The 18,778-nt window shown below is 43.9% G+C and overlaps 1 protein-coding gene across 1 annotated transcript in view; it reads left to right on the forward strand.

Annotated features, from left to right (window-relative positions):
- Window positions 1-7,741: 7,741 nt before the first annotated feature.
- CA12 (carbonic anhydrase 12) overlaps window positions 7,742-18,778 on the forward strand; it is a 68,700-nt gene continuing 57,663 nt past the window's right edge. The window contains exon 1 of the mRNA XM_090029590.1: window positions 7,742-7,808. Coding sequence (XP_089885716.1) covers window positions 7,742-7,808 — 67 coding nt within the window. The remainder of the gene's footprint in view (window positions 7,809-18,778) is intronic.

Below are 18,778 nucleotides of genomic sequence, written 5' to 3' on the forward strand. Positions count from 1 at the left end.
GCACCCTACCACAAGATATCAGATGTATGACAGCAGGTAATGTTAGAGCCCAGAATTGATCCTCTTTGTTCCCACTCTTATACTGAAGCTGTATAAAACTATCTGGATTTTTACTTCCATAAGGTTAATGATTTTCCTGTAACTCTGAGGTGGAAGCTGTCACTTCTAATTGACTGCTCCCTATGGTGGGGATATATATTGAAGCATTACATTTGTGTTAGGGTAATAAGGATCTTCATAACATCTGTACATAGTCTTACACTGTAAAAGATTTTATGTGCTCAAAACTCATCTTCAAGTGTGTATGTGAGGTCTACAGAGTAACTGTGTTCTTATAAATAGAAGTCACGGAAGGTGATCAAAGAAATTGCTTTCTGGGAACATAAAGATCAGACAAAAGAGAAGACTTTAAAAACAGGGAATATTCTCTGTCAAGGTCAGAGTTACAGATCGCATCCTTAGATGGTATAAATTGGAGGTGGGTTCATTTACACAAGAGGAAGATCTACCTTCAGATGTTTCTTTTTAAACTATACTGGGGCATTGTTTCCCTCCCCTCCCAGTCAGTGACTCTGGATAGCTAGAGCCCCAGTTTGATATGCCACTCTTAGAAGAAAAATGACCTTTCCCATCATTTGTGTTTTTTCCCCAGAGTGGCTGAGCCCTTTCCTGCCCTTGACAACACCTGAAGATACCCAATTCCATCATTCCTAAGCACATCTGCAAAATTCAGTCCTTTGAAATGGATATTTTGCAAGGGTTACTATGAGCTCTTGAGTGCTGGTGATGTGGTTCCCAAGAATGGAATACCTCTGCAGAGGCAAAGACATTAATTCTCATGCTTTCACTACACATGTTCAGTTAGGAAATATTTAGTTTAGTGCCTTCATATAAAAGCCCTTCAGAGCCACCTGGTAGTTTGCATACAGTGTTAAGAATTATAATGAGAAGTAGAAGACCCTTTTGCCAGCTGAGCCCCCTCAACAAAAGACTGTTACATTCAAAGGGTACTGACCTTTGAATAGCATGTTTTGGTAGCAGAAATACTTCTAAAGCTACAGAAGCAGTTTGCAATAGTAGGAGCACTAATATACAAAAGAAAAAGCAAGGAAATGTAATCTTTTCCAGATTCAGAAGGAGTACAGTTTTGGGGGGAAAAATACATTCTAGGTCGGGGCAGGCAATTATTTTGGGTGGAGGGCTGCTTACTGAGTTTTGGCAAACCATCGAGAGCCACATGACAGGCAGCTAGGGGCAGATAAATATTAATTTTCTTAATTTTGGGGGGGGCCCCGCGGGCTGGATAGAATGGCCTGGCAGGCCGCATCCGGCCCCCAAGCCACGTTTTGCCCACCCCTGTTCTAGGTAGACATTCACGTGATCTCCTGAAAGCTTTGCCTATCTGGGCCTATATTCCAGTTTTCCCAAGAATTCCAATACAAACTTTTAAAAATAAATGAAGTATTTCCGCTGTGGTATCTGCCACCAAACTTCTTTCCATCTTCATGATCTAGTACATGCCGAAGGATATTAACAGTAGCTAAAGTGATGGCTATTCCAGTCTTTGCACTAACAAGGGTACACACGCACATACCTGTACCAATATCAAACAACACTGATATAAACTGCTCCACTGTAACTGTTGGTCTGTATGCTTCTATAGAGATATAAGTGCAGAGACAAACTGCTGCAGCTGCAATTCTATTTAATTCAAGGTTAAAGTGATAGTGATGTAGTGATCTGTATTGCTATAGCATGCAGACACAACAGTAGCAGTGGAATCGCTGATAAGCACTCTCCCTCACCTTTTAAAGCAGTTAAAAGATAGATTTGTTCATAGCCTGAATGAAATCATAGAAGTAAAGGGCATGAGTAAACTAGATGTTGTCTCCAATTTAATTTGCTAATATTAGCAAGGAATTGATTTTTAAACTGATATCCTTTAAAAAGAAAATATACCCCTGAAAGTTCTCCTACCTTACAGCTTTAAATACTAATCTGGTCAATCATCTACCATAGCCTGTTCCACTGGTGATGCATTGGGGTTGGGGAAGCATGAAGGGGCATGTGCCCCCCCCACCCTCTCCCCCCCAGATTTCTGCGCTAACAGCAGGGCACAGGACTGCAACCTAGCCATGGCCAGGGCCCAGCAGCAGAGGGGGCAGTGGCAGCACAATTTCTGTGCCAACAGAGGGGCATGGGGCTGCAGCTCAGCAGGACCCAACACCCAGCAGCAGCTGGGGCACGGGCAGCAGCACAGAGTTGTGCCTTCCCCTCCCCCACTCCCCTGCAGCACCAGCATGGAGTTGTGCTTCCCAACTGTCAGCACTTATGTGTCACCTAGGGTCTGTTCAATTATCTAAGTGATATCAGGGCACAATCTAAGTGTTGTTCTATATTACAACCCTTAGGTATCTTTTATAGTAACTTGTTATATCAATTCCATGCATTAATCTCTACAAAGGCAAATTTGCAAGTATAAAAACTGTGTATATGTGCTTTAAACACTATTAACTGGTCAACAGCATTGGTTACATCCGTTTTTTAGTGAAAACAGCACATTTTGGATCCAGCAAGTTCATGTATTTCCATCACTAGACTATGAGTGAGCCTGGCCAAATGATTTCGGGTAAGGCAAGTTTAGGTAACCCAAGGTGTACAACAGAAAAATCCCTCATCTCATTTTATGTAGTGTGCTGAAGCGGAGATACGGACCCCAAGTTCTACCACATTTCTTACTGAAGTGGAACCTACCACTCCCCTATAACTGGAACATTCAGCATTCTTAAGGTGTTGGGCGTAACCAGACCATTCAAATGAAAGAACAAACAATAGGAGAAAAGTTCACAAGTACTGGAGTAATTTAGTAGCCTAGGGCATTTATAGATGTGCCCTGAGAGGTAGGGAAAGGGGGTGTGTGGTTTAATTAGAGCAGCTCCCAGAGCCGCTCCAATTAAAACACCCAGAGCATCACATGTATCAGCATTCCCATGCTGAAAAATGGCAGCAGGGGCACTTTAGCTAATTGACTCCAAGATGAACATGGGCCGGCAGTGTGGGGAGGCAGTCAGGAAGGCCAACTGTATCTTGTCATACATCCACAGGTGCATCTCAAGCAGGTCCAAAGAGGTGATCCTCCCCCTCTCTGCGGCACTGGTCAGGCCACAACTGGAGTACTGCGTCCAGTTCTGGGCGCCGCACTTCAAGAGGGATGTCGACAACATGGCGAGGGTCCAGAGAAGGGCCACTCGCATGATCAGGGGACAGCAGGGCAGGCCCTATGAGGAGAGGCTATGGGACCTGACCTGTTCAGCCTCCAAAAGAGAAGGCTGAGGGGGGATCTAGTGGCCTGTTATAAATTAGTCAGGGGGGATCAGCGGGCATTGGGGGAGTCACTGTTCCCCCGTGCACTGCCAGGAGTGACCAGGAATAACGGTCACAAGCTGGCGGAGGGCAGGTTTAGGCTAGATATCAAGAAGCACTACTTCATGGTCAGGGCGGCTAGGATCTGGAACCAACTTCCAAGAGAGGTGGTCCTGGCTCCTACCCTGGGGGTTTTTAAGAGGAGGTTGGATAAATATCTTGCTGGGGTCGTTTGACCCCAGTATTATTTCCTGCCATGGCGGGGGGTCGGACTAGATGATCTACTCAGGTCCCTTCCGACCCTAGAAACTATGAAACTATAAAACTGGTTGAACAAGTTAGCTAAGTTAGGTAGGAAAAACAGAATCTAACCTTCATCTTTGCAATACTTAAGCTGTTTGCAGGTGTTCCACCAATTTCCCCATAAATAGCTTGTGAACAACTTTAGCAAAATAGATTTGAACACTTCATACCTTGGTCACAAACAATATAAAGAACAACTATACTCATAAACTATATGTTTGTGCTACAAATGATTTGCTTCTTTCTAGAATATTTAAAATTGTGTAGGATGGCACAGAGCAGTAGAACTAAGCAGAATGGTACAGACACTAAAAAGTGAAGATTTAGGCTGAATCTCATGGGCAAAAAAGTGCCTCAAGACTGATAGCTATTAGACAATGGAGGAGACTTCCAGAGGAAGAGGTAGATGGCAGATACTTTGTCCAATCCATTTCTTTAAGTACTGGGCTAAGTCAAAAAGAAAAAAAAAAAAAAAAAGAAAGAAATAATATCCTAAGGAAACAATCCTGCACTGGCAGCCAGGTTGGCTAAGTGAACTAAGGACTTTTTTATGTCTAGCTCCTGGCTGTATAGTACACAGCAGTAAAGTATTGTATCTGTTCTACTGTCATGAATTATAACTGTACACAGACTGTATCACATTTCCCTTTACATTCAACAAGCATGTTGTTTATAGCCAAAATACTCTGCAAGCTGTTTCTTCTAAACTGTTTGTTGTAAACTGCTGAGGCATCACTCTGTGCTGCATGTACGTGACTAACTTTGTTTTAAAAACACTGTAGTCTATGGTTTCCTGTAGTGCATCTTGCATATATCTGATCTTCATGCCACTCTACGGGCCACAGTGAGCACAAACATGTTTTGATGGCTCAGGATACTTTGGTCCTGAGCAATTTTTTATTTTAAAGCTTAAGGCAAGTAAAGTTCCTCACTGTTTGCAGGGGCAGCGCAAGACCTATACAAAAGTGAATGATGAGTCAAAGTGGGACTTGTGCTAGTGTGGTGAATGGAGGACTTTTGCAAGTATATCGACCTGTCCAAGGGATCTCCCCAGGAATGCTGCAAGAATACAGAGGCATTTTGTGCTTACAAGAATATTTTCCAGGTTTGATTTTTTCACTGTTTACCTACAATCTAAACAAAAAGGAAGCAGTAGCTTAAACTCCCCTTTCCTTTCTACATTTTTGCCTATTTCTAGGACAAGGCCTTACACAGGTATATTTCCAAGTCCCAGATGGAACTGGTATCTGAAATGCCAAAATACAGTAGGAGAGGGGAAGAAGGGCACAGTACATGGAAATTTCAGCTTGCTCTAGAATGAGAAGCTGTAGATCTCTCTTGAGAAAGCATGTCTGAGTACATTTTTCAAAGGAGTTAAGATAAGCAGCAGCCATCCCAAAATCTGAGTTAACTCACATTATTTAAATGGGAATGGGTCAGCCACATTGTCACAGTGCTTCCACAGAATGCTAAGGCATGTGCCATACCCTTGCATCCATACCCTGAACTTTGGGAAGCAGAGATGTAGCCAAGTCATAGCTTGAAGCCAAAACCCCAGACCTGTCTTGCCATGTCAGAAAGCCTCTTCCTTCTGAAATTCTGATTTGCTTTATAGTAAATAATGCCAACCACCCAGATGTAATTTTAATATTTAAGACAAATCTTATCAAGGAAGAGAATCAGAAAGTTATAATTCAAATTGTTATTGTTATGAAGCAGTTTAAAGGCTAATGATAAAGAACTAGAAGTCTAGTAAAACATTTACAATCATTTCCAGTATAAGTTTGATAGTTTATGTAGTAAGGCAGAAAATTTATTTGCTATAGTGTATCATCTGCATGCAGTGATATACATGTATATAATGTATAGTATTTCCATGACCTAGACTGTAAATACATGTAGAGCACTGCAATTTTCCATCTTTGCTTTACTCACTGATCCATCTCTACCAAGACTTACTACAGACTAACTTCACTTAACTGTTTCTTAGAAACACTTTACTGTGGCAGAGAGCTGGCTGCTTTCTCCCCTCAAAAACATCAGTGATTGGCATTATTCAGTTTGCCCCCCACCATCATATTTTAAAATCTGATAGAGGTGAGCTCTCCAAATAGGGAGATTGGTTACAGGTCTTCCTCAGGTACCAGACCTCAAGGTCTCATCCAGAGAAACCATTTTAGGAAGTCTTCAGATATTTTAAATCTGCAGTGGCTATAACTTCTATTCTTCAAAACGCTGTAAAATTAGACTCACTATGACACCTCTTTAAAAACATCTATAAGGACTATTTTTTATTTCTTCACCTGCTAAACAAAAAACATACCAAATTGTTTCTTTAAAGTGTGCAGCTAGGGAAATTTATGATGTGGCATGAACGGTTCTATTTGCATTCACTGTGCAACTTATTCATGGTTTCCACTCATGAGTAACCAGCCATCCCTAACGCATGCTGATACTTTACCACCCCAACATGTATTTCTACATGTTCTCAAAAGCCTATGACTAAAAGAATCCAGGCTGACACATTACTGAAGTAAAACCTGTCATTACTATGATTTCCTTCTGTTAAAAGTGTGCTTTAATGACAGTGATCAGAATAGTCATGCCAGCCCTTAAATGAATAACTTGGTGAGAGCTGAGGTACTTTGTGGTCCCTCATTGTCACATCACCAACTATATAAAGATAATTAGGCAGTCACTGCAAAATTTTGTTGTTTTCTTTGCTGATTCAAATTTTTCCTTCAACACCATTCTATATTTCATTCTAACCATCAGCCTAAGCATATACTGCGAACTAGAATAAAAACAGGCAGCAGAACCTTGCTACTCTTTGAGAAACCCAATACCAATGAATAACATTTGCTAATTAGAAAATAAGCAGAAAAATCAAGCAAAGATCATACCATACTACCCTGCTCAAAAACATTTGTTTCAATAAATGGTAATTGTTTTAAGGTTTCATAGTATCCTGGAAAATTCCGAAACTAAAGCAACAAGACCTCCTTGCATTGCTGTTTCTGCACGTAAGATGAGTGGATACTCCTCACTCTTTGTAAAAAGAGTAAAAGTTCCAGGTCAAATCCAACAGCCAATGAATTGCTACCATGGTTTTAGACACAGATGGGGATTCAGATGCAAGGCCCCAAATTCTTTTATGTTTGAAGAAATGCCAAGTACTAACAGCAAAAACAAAACCTTTGGATCTGAAGCTGCTAGAAAATAAGTCTGAAAAAAAGTACTGTATTTTCTTACATACCACATGCCCCCCAAAAAGACACATACCTTGTTTTGGGAAGGCAGTAAAGAAGAAAATATTTTTCTACAGTCATGGCTGAGTTCTGATCATAGAGACAGAGTACAGTGTACAGCATGAACAAAAGCCACAGTGTCAGCAACTGCCCTTTCACAGCTGCTGTCAAAACCACGCCTGCAGAGAAACCCGGGACAAACAGAAAAGAAAAAATTTACCTCTTGCAGGACACTGGAGGAATGAGGTAGCACTCCGAGAAGAGTCGCTTGCGCGGTTCATCAGCTGCACCCATCTACAACTGGTGCTGGGTGACGTCAGGAGGAGATGCTGCCCAGTGAAGATAAAAGCCAGCCCCAAGAGCATGGGAACAGGAACTCCAGGAGCGGGAGTAAAACTCCTGGTTTTGGGTCATCCCTGGTGTGTTGTAGCATTCCATTGGTGTAGGGTTTTTTTGTTCCTTTTCTTTTCTCTGTTCTATTTCTTTCCCTGCTGAGCACAGGCTTACCCAACTCTCCCTTGCTGGGTTTTGGGAACCAGAGCCCCCAAAAGGGGAAATATGGGCAATGCGGGGATGTGGCGGCAACTGGCAGCATCCTTCTTGGAGCATCTGGGGTGTCAGAGGGAACATGTCTGGAGGCAGAATGTTCCAAGACCCTCTGGGCCTAGTGGGAATCCAAGACATCTGTCCACAAAGGAGGAAGCGTAGAAACCGAGGAAGACATCATCTAAGGGCTAGCCGCAAGAGATCCTGAGGCTTGTCTTGAAGGTTGGCACATGGCCGGGGTGTAGGGAAGGTTGGAGCCCCATGTACATCTGCCAAGAGACATGACAACTCTAGAGGTATCCTCAACAGGAACCTCCTCCACTGAAGATCTATCTGAAGTCGTGGCAGGTGAGTATGGGGGTTTCTCCAGAAGTGATTGGGGACTTTTCTGGGGTTCACATGAGGCTACTTAAAACCTAAGACCAGGTACCCGCGCTGAGGCGGTGCAGGAGCAGATCATTGAACAGAGATGGGCACACCCCGCTTAAGACACGTACCCTGACTTTTGCAGGGCTGATTTGTGGAGGAAAGGTGAGTGTGGTAAATGATACTTAATGGCCAGGACTTTGAAACATATCAAGAATGAATAGAACATGCTTATATAAGATATTAACTTTCGGACAGGTACTATATTAATGTCTGCTCAAAAGACTGATCAAATTATTTAAAGTATGGATTGAGTACTCATCACTGTTGCATTGAAACATTATTCTTATTCCCAGATTCTGAACTTGAAGTTTCCACCATCTTCTATAACCGTTCCTACAAGAAAAGCCATCCATTCCACTATTCTCCCCACTAAAGAAAGGAGGGTGAAAGACACGTGACAATATTATGCTTCATACCTTTCAATATGTATATGTACCACAAGCAGTTTGTTCTTTTTTTAGAAATGCTTTTAGATATTTTTAGAATTTTAATGATCCAATAAGATTGGATGTTCAGGTTGAATTTGCTTACAGGGCCAGTAGACACATAAACGGTGAGGAAGCCATACCAAGGAGGCAATAGTCAAAATAAAGGCCAGTGCGACTTACCACCATATGGATAGATTTGTTCAGCTAGTGAAGAGCAATTCTTCATACACTGCCTGTCAGTGAAAAAGCAATTTCCATTCCCACCAACACCTCTGTAGGCAAATGGTTTACAGTGATCTATGGTTTTATCATATTAGAATCTGATTTGAATCTTCTTCATATATCCCTCCATCTATTGGCTCAGTACATACTGCTCAAGAAACAAAACAACAAAGAGCATGTTACTCAGAGACAAATGAATATTCAGCATTCAGGCAATGCCAGCTTACTCTAATATTGCTTTTCCCTATTTTGTTTAATAGTTTTTATTACTACATACAAAGTGCTGGGTTCTAGATTCCGGCAAAATGCCCTTGCTGAGAACAAATTAAAGCCATTGCCCTAGGGGGGCAGCAAGAGAAGGAATCTCCTGTGGAGAAAACACATCACCAACTCATTCTCTTCCCTAAAGGATGGACAACCAGAAGTATGTACTATGTAAACACTGGCAAGCACCGCAGAGAAGGTATTTGTAAAGATAAAAAATTAACAGAATATATTTTGTAAAGATTTTTGGTATGTAAATGTATAAGCCAAGCACCTTGCAAGCTTTCATTCCAAAGAAGGTATAAACTCCATTCCATTCCTTCTCTTCCCCTGTCTACTTGTCACCTTTAAGAGACTTACAAATTTGAAAATGACCATAGTAGCATGTTGAGCACACCATTTTCTTAACAAACACCCAAAACCAAACAAACATTTTACATCTCATTCCAAAGCTAATAAAATACCTGTGGAGTGTGCTCCCTGGACTACAGCTTGCTTGTGGTTTCTGCACCACCGGGGATTGTTCTATAAATCCTAGGGCCTATTCACCTAGGGTGCGTCTACACAAGACACTTGATGTGCAATAGCCTAATAACACTGTGCAGCATAGTGCCATGCAAAAACTATGCTAATACACTACTGCACAGTAGTATTAGGCTACTGTGCAGTAAGTGTCACTAAAAAAAATGTGCACTGGTGCTACTGCACAGTAACTTCAGTAAGCAAGTACTAAGCTAAATGTGAAATAACTACTATGCATTAATGAATGTGTAGATGCACCCCATAGAGTGACTTAAAGCACAGGTTCCTTTGTTGATCTGGACCACTCTTAATCCAAAAGACTAATTCATGAATAAAGTTGGAGCTGTAGTTGAATGAGGGTTAATAGCCATCTGTCTGGTTCCATTTCAAAATACACCTTTCAATCATATGATGTTCAGCAGGCACCAATGAGTCACTCCAGACAACTTAAAAGATATTTTGAAAGGAGCTATAAAGTGAGCTTTTCATAATTACAAACAGGCTTGGCTTAACATTTTTGTTTTTGCTTTGTAGTTGGAAGACCTTTAGAACATGCTTAATGAGCAATGTTTATTTTTTATCAGGCATTCATTTATGTGAAGCAGAAATCACTCTGAGCACAAGACTTCACACAGTAATGCAGGTAATCCAGGAGTTACCCGCATATTTGGGGTCACACTACCCATCACCCAAAGTCTCTATGGTGTCAAGGGTATAATCTTTGGGAGCATGCAGCACTGAGCCATCAGTAGGACCACTGAATATGGCCCTTTGCTGTCATCAGCCAACAACATAAATCACATAGACAAGAGCAAGCATTGCCAGCCAGCAGCAAGCACTACCAGCTAGCAAGAACCCTTACTCACTGTTTCACAAGGCACTGGTTAGGGATACTGTTTTGTTCTTCCCCTTAAGCACATTTCTGAGTCAGAGGCTGCCCTACACAGCAGTCCCTTCTCTTGCCCACAGTGGCTACCCAGATATAGTTAAGAGTTGCAGATACAAGGAGCTGCAGGTGATGGCACAGTAGCCATTTGTGTTCAAAGGACTGCACCCTGCCTGCCTCCCTCTGCTCACTAGCACTCAGATCATTCACACAGAGAGGCCACTTCATTTTCCTGAGTCTGCTGTTCTCTTGTGCTTTGGTTCTCTGCTTGTCACTCTGCAGCTTGCCCCAGTCAAGCCCTCACTCTGCATGAAACTCATGTTTTAAATGCCTCCTTTGTCATATGGCAAGATCTCCGATTGCCTGAGCACTCAACCCGTCTCACTGTCCCAGCATACTCTTAGCTCTCCAAGCCAACCCAACGAGCACACCCTGGGAATGAGGCAGATGGAGCAGAAAGTAACAGGAGGCTGATGGCAAAAAATGATCCTGTTATTATGAGAGTTATTTATGGTGTGATACAGCATCAGTATAAAGTTGTGAAAAACATGCTGTGTTCCATCTTTAGGAGGCAGCCTCACTAAACAGTACCCCTTGATTCATGGTTTGTTTGTTGCTCCCTTTTTACTCAGGCTTTTGGGCTCTCTAATGTATGCAGACAGAACAAATATAGTCATTTACCAGTACAGACCTATTATTTGGTTTCTATATAAAGCCCACCTGAGAGCTCCATGTACCTGCATTCAAATTGCTGCTAAAACCTTCTCTTCAAATTTGCTCCAGGCTTTTGCCACCTTGAAGACACCATTTCCCACCCGCCCCCACTTCTATATGTGTACAAGTGTCCTATTAGTAACCACACTGACCACAGAATAGTTTTCTCTTTTGAAAGTCTTTTATTTCCCCACTTCTTTGCTATGCACTTTCCAATAGCCTAGACTCTCATTTGTGCCTTTTATTGGGTGGCAGAAGCTGCTGTTTGCTTGCTGACCAGAAGGCTGGACAGAGGTTATTTTTGGTACCAAAGGCTGTTGTACATGATTCATACTCCCAGCTGCTACCGTTCTGTGGGGACTAAAGTGCTCAGCTACAGTGTGAAAACACTGAAGGGTCTTATGAGCTATGAAACTAACTTCAGGCACAAGCTTCAGGTCATTAAGTGTCATGACTGGTTGGAGACCTCTCTCTACAAGCCTAATGCCAGTGTTTGGATGAGGATGAAGAGGGTTAACAAAGATAATATCAATGCTTTTTCATCAAGCTGCTTTTAACAGCAATTCACAGAACTTCACAAGTAAGCCTACTGCATAAAAGGGGAAACAATCACCATTTTCCTCTTTGGCCTGTCAATTCATTTCTGTGCTCAAGGTAAGAATGAGGTCTCAATTCCTATGGATAATGAGACAGTCCCTTCCACTCCTCCAACTGCTGTATACAGGGAGGCACTGGGGTAACCCCACTTACAGGGCATAAAAATGTAGTAATTACTCAAGCTTGCTGCCCTGGTACCCCCACAGAAGACATCTAAAGCCTGAAATTCACATGTTCCTTGAACATTTTAGAGGGGTGTGAATTGGTAGCATATTTCAAACAAAGATTACTTTGGAAGAGAGGCAATTTAGCTGAAAAAGTTATAGGTTATTGTAATTATTTGCTACAGTGAGACAGGGAAACTTCCAAATATTGTTTACTAAAGATAAGACAGCCAACAATTTTATTCCAGACCAGAAACTGAGATGCAATCAGTGGCTTTGTTTTGTTGCTTTATGTTTACTTTCCCATCTCATCACCGTATTCAAATTAAAGAGCTTATTCTTGAAATCATTGTATTCATCGTATTAAGATACCAATAAGGCAGTTCAGTGTGGAAGGGAAAGAAGTATGGAGCAGCCAGAGCTGGTCATGTTTTTCCAGAACCCAAACACAGTAATGGGCTAGCATGCCATGCATATATAAACCCAAGTGCCAGTTTCCATAACAGCCGTGGATCTTCTCAGTGTTGAACCTAATTTTACAAGTCAGTGGGAGTCTAGGTTACTCAGTACTGAGCCTTTTGCAGAATCAAACTTTAAATAAACTGTGGACAGGGTCAGAGCAAGCAAGACTGCCTGTCCATCTTTCTGCCCCTAACATGTGGCATTCATATTTCACAGAAAGATAGAGTAGAACTTATGCAAATCTTATAGTTAATGGGAAAATACCACAAGGATCAACTAGGTCCGTGCACTGAACTTCTCATCCCATACAATCTTATTCTGAGCCATGCATGGGCATTGAAGTAGCTCACAACAAGACGACACCATGTTCAAGCTATTTATTTTAAGTAGCATGCGATTTATTTTGAGACTGATACTTCAAAATGATTGTAGTTATGTTCCAAAGAAATCTCCCTGCTAACAGTTGGGAGAATCATTTTCAGTTTTAAAGGGATACAGTTAGTGAATAGGTACTTTTGTCATTGCTGTCCATTCCTTTGGCTGTTTGCGTCAGGGATGTGTTACACCTCTGTGAGTGGTAATACTTTTTGTACTGAGGATATTTATTCTTTAACGTCAATGGGATGGCTCCTGTAAGCATGGCTGACTTACTTGAGGAATGTATAGGAAGACACATTCGATGTGCCAGGAGACTTGTGAAAGTGAAGCAGAGACACCAGTAGGTTATCTTAATTGTATGTGCAGTCAGGAATAAGCAGGAAAGATTCTGGTAAGAAACTTGACTTACTTTCCTTCTTTTTCCCTTATAACCTGTTGTAGCAGATCATTTCAATGACTTTGTGCAAGTTTCTGATACTACAGCACAGCATTCTCACTGCTATATACTCTGTCTCATAGCAAACAGATCTTTGACCCACAGAGATGATAAAGGATAGGTTAGATGAAGAGCCCAGCTCTAAACACGACATAGGATTTAAGTAGCTATGAAAGTCTGAACAGATCATTTGTGTGATCAAGTGATTATGTTTATTAAATGCATCAATTGCCTCAAACTTACAGCTGGCTCTTGGTGGCAGTCATCACCAGGGATCCTGGTTTTCCCTGTTAAAAAACACAAAATTCTCTGATTTAACTGCCCCCCCCCAAGTTGTCTAATTAAAAAAAACCCAAATTCTTGATTAAAAAACCCCAAATCCACATCTTTCCACAATGAAAATGAAACACCATTCTATATATCTATGTCTTTATCTATCTATCTATCTATCTATATATATATGAGAGAGAGAGAGAGAGAGAGAGAGAGAGAGAGAGAGAGAGAGTACATATAGAGAGCAGTGTTTCATTTTAATTGTATATGCACATATATTTTTAAGCATCAGTTGAACATAATGTTTTATCAACGTTTTATTGATATATTTACAATTTTAAAGCAATTTGGAAGCCTACCAGTGCCTCAATCGGTATAATAAAATACATCCTACATACCTATATATTTTGGCATTTGATTTTAATTTCTTTATCATGGAAAAACAGAGCTTCCCCTGCCCCTTCACTCATCAGATGTGGGTCCAGCTGCAGCAGTCCTCCAGCTGCTTTGTGACACTGAGCAGCTCTGATATGCTGGTGCCCTGTACATGCTGTTGCCCCTTACTCCCAGGCCACAGCCCAATCCCCAGGCCTGCTGGTGCCCCTCACTCCAGACCTGCAGTCCCCGATCCCCACCGGGGCCACTCACTCCTGACCCACAGTCCCCTGGCAGTGCCCCTCACTCCCAACCTACAACCCCCCCAGCCATGCTGGTGCCCCTCACTCCTGACCCACAACCCCCTGCCTCACCCCCCAGCCCTACCAGAGGGGCCCCCCAGGTGCCAGGGCTACAGGACCCTGCATCCTGCCTGCTTCTTGTTCCCTGCCCCGTGGGCGACAGCCACAGCCAGCCATCAGCACCCAAGCCCTGGCTACCATGTTCAGGAGGTAGTGGCTGTTGTGGCCAAAGTGGAGGGAGAAGCCCACCCTCCCCCACCCCCACCCCACCTGCAGGTGACACAGCTGGAGTGGAGCCAAGTAGACCTCATGCGGGGTAGAAGTAGGGGGAGGATGGATGCTACCCACTGCAGAACTTCATAGTTTCATGGTTTGTAGGGTCAGAAGGGACCTGAGCAGATCATCAAGTCCGACCCCCTGCCCTGGCAGGAAAAAGTACTGGGGTCAAATGACCACAGCAAGATGTTCGTCTAGCCGCCTCCTAAAGACCCCCCAGGATAGGACCCAGCACCACTTCTCCTGGAAGTTGATTCCAGATCCTAGCTGCCCTGACAGTGAAGTAGCGCCTCTTGATGTCTAGCCTGAATCTACCCTCTGCCAGCTTGTGACCGATATTTCTTGTCACTGCTGGTAGTGCTCGGGGGAAGAGAGACTCCCCAATGCCAGCTGGTCCCCTCTGACTAGTTTGTAACAGGTCACTAGATCCCCCTCAGCCTTCTCTTGTGGAGGCTGAACAGGTTCAGGTCCCGTAGACTGTCCTCAGAGGGCCTGCCCTGCTGCCCCGATTATGCGAGTGGCCCTCCTCTGGACCCTCTCCATGTTGTCCACATCCCTCCTGAAGTGCGGCGCCCAGAACTGGACGCAGTACTCCAACTGCGGCCTGACCAGTGCCGCATAAAGGAGGAGGATCACCTCCTTGGACCTGCTCGAGAGGCATCTGTGGATGCATGACAAGGTACGGTTGGCCTTCCTGACTGCATCCCCACACTGTCGGCCCATGTTCACTTGTCAGTGTTGAAACCCATCCTGTTCTCATCCACCCACCCCTGTAACCTGTTTAGGCCCGACTGCAGCCTATTCCTCCCTTCTAGCGTGCCCACATCCCCCCACATCTTAGTGTCATCAGCAAATTTGAACAGGGTGCTTTTTACCCCCTCGTCCAAGTCACTGATGAAGATGTTGAACAGTGTGGGCCCGAGGACCAAGCTCTGGGGGACCCCACTGCTCACATCCGTCCAGGTCGAAAATAACCCACCCACCACCACTCTCTGGGTGCCGCCCTCCAGCCAGTTAGTGACCCATTTGACTGTGCAGGTGTTGACACCACAGTTCCCTAGTTTTTTTATGAGAATTGGGTAAGAGACAGTGTTGAAGGCCTTCCTAAAGTCCAGAAAGACTGCGTCCATTACTACCCTTGCATCTAAGGATTTTGTGACCTGGTCATAGAAGGCCACCAGGTTGGTCTGACAGGACCTGCTGCTAATGAACCCATGTTGGTTGCCCCTAAGCATAACCCCCCCTGCTGGCCCCTTGCGGACATGCACCAGGATAATTCTCTCAAAAAGCTTACCCAAGATCGAGGTAAGACAAACTGGCCTATAGTTTCCTGGGTACCCCTTCCTCCCTTTTTTGAAGATGGGAACCACATTGGCCCTTTTCCAACCACATTGGCACCACACCAGAGCACCACGAGTGCTCGTAAAGCTGTGCCGCGGCCCCGCAATGACCTCAGCTAATTTCCTCAGCACTCTGGGGTGGAGATCGTCAGGACCTGCTGATTTAAATACGTCCAGTCATTCCAGAAGTTCCCTGACTAGATCCTCACTGACCCTAGGCTTGGGTGCACCTCCCCTGGGGCCAGAGGGAGTCCTAGTGGGGGGGCTGATTCGGTCCCTGCTCAGGAAAACGGAGGCAAAGAAGTCGTTAAATAGTGGTTGCTTTGTCATCTGGTGCGACAACCAGATTTCCTAGTGTGTCTTGCAGAGGCTCCACATTACCCAGTACCTTCTTTTTGCCCCCTTGATTTTTGTTGTCCTTGATCTGAGTTGCTAGTCCCAGTTCCATCTCCGCCTTGGCCTTCCTGACCACCCCCCTGCAGCCCCGAGCAACTGAGGTACAGTCCTCCCTGGTGATTGCCACTCCCTTCCATTGGGTGTACGCCTCCCTTTTAGCTAGGAGACGTTCCCATGGGGGCTTTTGCACCCTCTTGCTCACCAAATGTGGGACTTAAAACAGGGGAATTTTTTCTAACCTTACTGCACAATTTTGTTCCTTGGTAGAGAAAAGGAAGTATGAATCACACATGCTAGAGTTTGGTTATGTCAGTTAACACACTAATGGAAGATGCTCAGATACTGATGAAGTTGCAGAATAGTTTGTCACCAGAATAGCAAAAAGGGACAAAGGCTAATCTTTTCAGTCCAAGCTTCTCATGTTAAAGCAGCATATCTTTCTTATTCCTGTCCTGTTTTCTTACTTTTATATCACCACTACAGTGATCATTAGTATGTATGTACTGCTTAATATTGCACACTGAAATCAGGAAGGTTAATATTCATATATTTTCATAGATTCATACATGTAATGATGGGAGGGACCTCAAAGATCATTAAGTCCAGCCCCTGCCCGAGGGACAGGATGTCATCTAGGGTCAAAGGATCCCAGCAAGATAAACATCCAGATGTTTCTTGAATGAGTCCAGAGTAAGTGCCTGCACCACTTCTAGAGGGAGTCTATTACAGGTCTTGGGGGCTTGGACCATAAAGAATGTTTTTCTGATGTCCAGCCTAAAACAGTCTTGTAGGAGTTTATGATTATTGGTCCCTGTTTTTCCTTGGGGTGCTCTGGTGAACAGATGTTCTCCTAGATCCTGATGTATACCTCTTATGTACTTATAAGCAGCCAACAGGTCCCCCCGAGCCTGTGCTTTTCCAAACTGAAGAGTCCCATGGCCCTCAGCCTCTCTTCATAAGGTCTATTCTCTTGCGCTCTGATCATGTGCGTGGTTTTCCTCTGGACTCTCTCAAGCTTCTCAACATCCTTCTTGAATTGTGGAGTCCAGAATTGGATGCAGTACTCCAGCTGTGGCCTCACCAAGGCCGACTACAGCAGGAGGATGACGTCCTGATATTTGCTTGAGAAACATCTACGGATGCGTGCCAAAGTTTTGTTTGCTTTCCCAGCTGTGGCATCACATTGGTGGCTCATGTTTATCTTGTGGTCAATCATGACTCCTAAGTCCCTTTTGGCCGTGGTGCTAGCGAGTGTAGCACTACCGAGCCTATAAGCATGATGCAGGGGGGGTTTTTCCCCCCAAGGTGGAATACCTTGCATTTATCCGTATTGAATGTCATCAGGTTTTTATCCACCCACTTTCTAAGGCTATCAAGGTCAGCCTGGAACACCAGCCTATCCTTAGGTGTAGATGCTCTACCCCAAAGTTTGGTGTCATTGGCGAACTTGGCCAGTCCACTTCTGACACTAGTGTCCACATGTTAATAAAGACATTAAAGAGTACAGGTCCAAGAACAGAGCCTTGGGGGACACCACTGGTCACGGAGTGCCACGATGATTAACTTCTTTCGCTTACCGCTCCCTGGGTCCGACCTCAGAGCCAATTCCCCAGACATTGGACTGTGATGTAGCTGAGGACACAGTTGGTCAATTTTTCCATAGAAGGCTTTTTTAAAGTCCAGATATATGATGTCAATCTCTTCTCCCTTGTCCAGGTGATATGTCACCTGGTCATAGAAGGAAATGAGATTGGTCAGGCAAGATCTACCTGCAACAAACCCATGCTGGCTGTCCCTCAGGATGTTGCCATCAGCCAGTTTGTCAAGAATGGTCTCTTTGATAATTTTTTCATGAGTTCTCGAATATCCTTGAATATCCTTGCCAGTGGCTGGGCTATGATGCTTGCCAGCTCCTTAAGTACCCTGGGGTGCAATCTGTCAGGACCAGCTAACTTGAAGGTGTCCAGCCTCTCAAGGTGTTCCTTTACAAGGTCTACACTGATGTTGGATATAAATTCACCCTCATCCTGGCTATCCCGCATTATGTTAAGCAGCGCGGTCCCTCTGGGCTGGTGAAAAACTGACGCAAAGTACCCATTAAGCAGATTGACTTTTTCCTGGGTGTCAGTTGTCAGTTGTCCCATTTGGTTTAGCAGGGGTCCAATGTTGCCCTTGCTTTTCTTCCAACTCCCCACATATCTGTAAAAGGACTTTTTATTGTCCTTGATACAGGTAGCCAGTTGGAGTTTGGTTGCAGCCTTGGCTTTCTTGGTTTGCTCCCTACAGGTACAGACCAGTGTAGAATACTCCTCCTTAGTGTTGATTCCTGTCTTCCATCCTTTATAAGCCTCCTTTTAGACGTAGAAGGTCCCTGCTGAGCCAAGGGGGTTGCTGTGCCCTTTAGCTACCTTTCCTCTGAGATGGGATAGATACCCCTTGTACTTTCAAGATTGCTCCCTTAAGGAGCAACCACTCATCTTGGACTCCTCTCCCTATTAAGTCACAGCCCCTTAGGTCATCAACAACAAGCCTCCTGAGCCTATCGAAGTCAGCTTTCCTAAAGTTGAGGACTTCTGCATTGCTAACTGACTTGCCAGCTTTGTGATGGATAGAAAAAGTAATCAGCTTGTGATCACTGTCTCCCAGCTTTCCTTCAATTCTTAGGTCGCTGACTAGATCATCCCCTTTGGCTAGTACCATGTCCAGCAGTGCTTTACCTCTCGTCAGTCCACAGACTTCTTGAGTCAGGTAGAGCTCGCCCACACATGTGAGGAAGCTTTGTGACTGTTCCAATTTGGCCAAGGGCTCTTCCCATGAGATGTCCAGGTAGTTGAAGTCTCCGTTGAAGCTTGAA

Source organism: Crocodylus siamensis, chromosome 15 (assembly GCF_052110815.1).
Source record: "Crocodylus siamensis isolate JL-2025a chromosome 15, ASM5211081v1, whole genome shotgun sequence".
NCBI lineage: Eukaryota > Metazoa > Chordata > Crocodylia > Crocodylidae > Crocodylus > Crocodylus siamensis.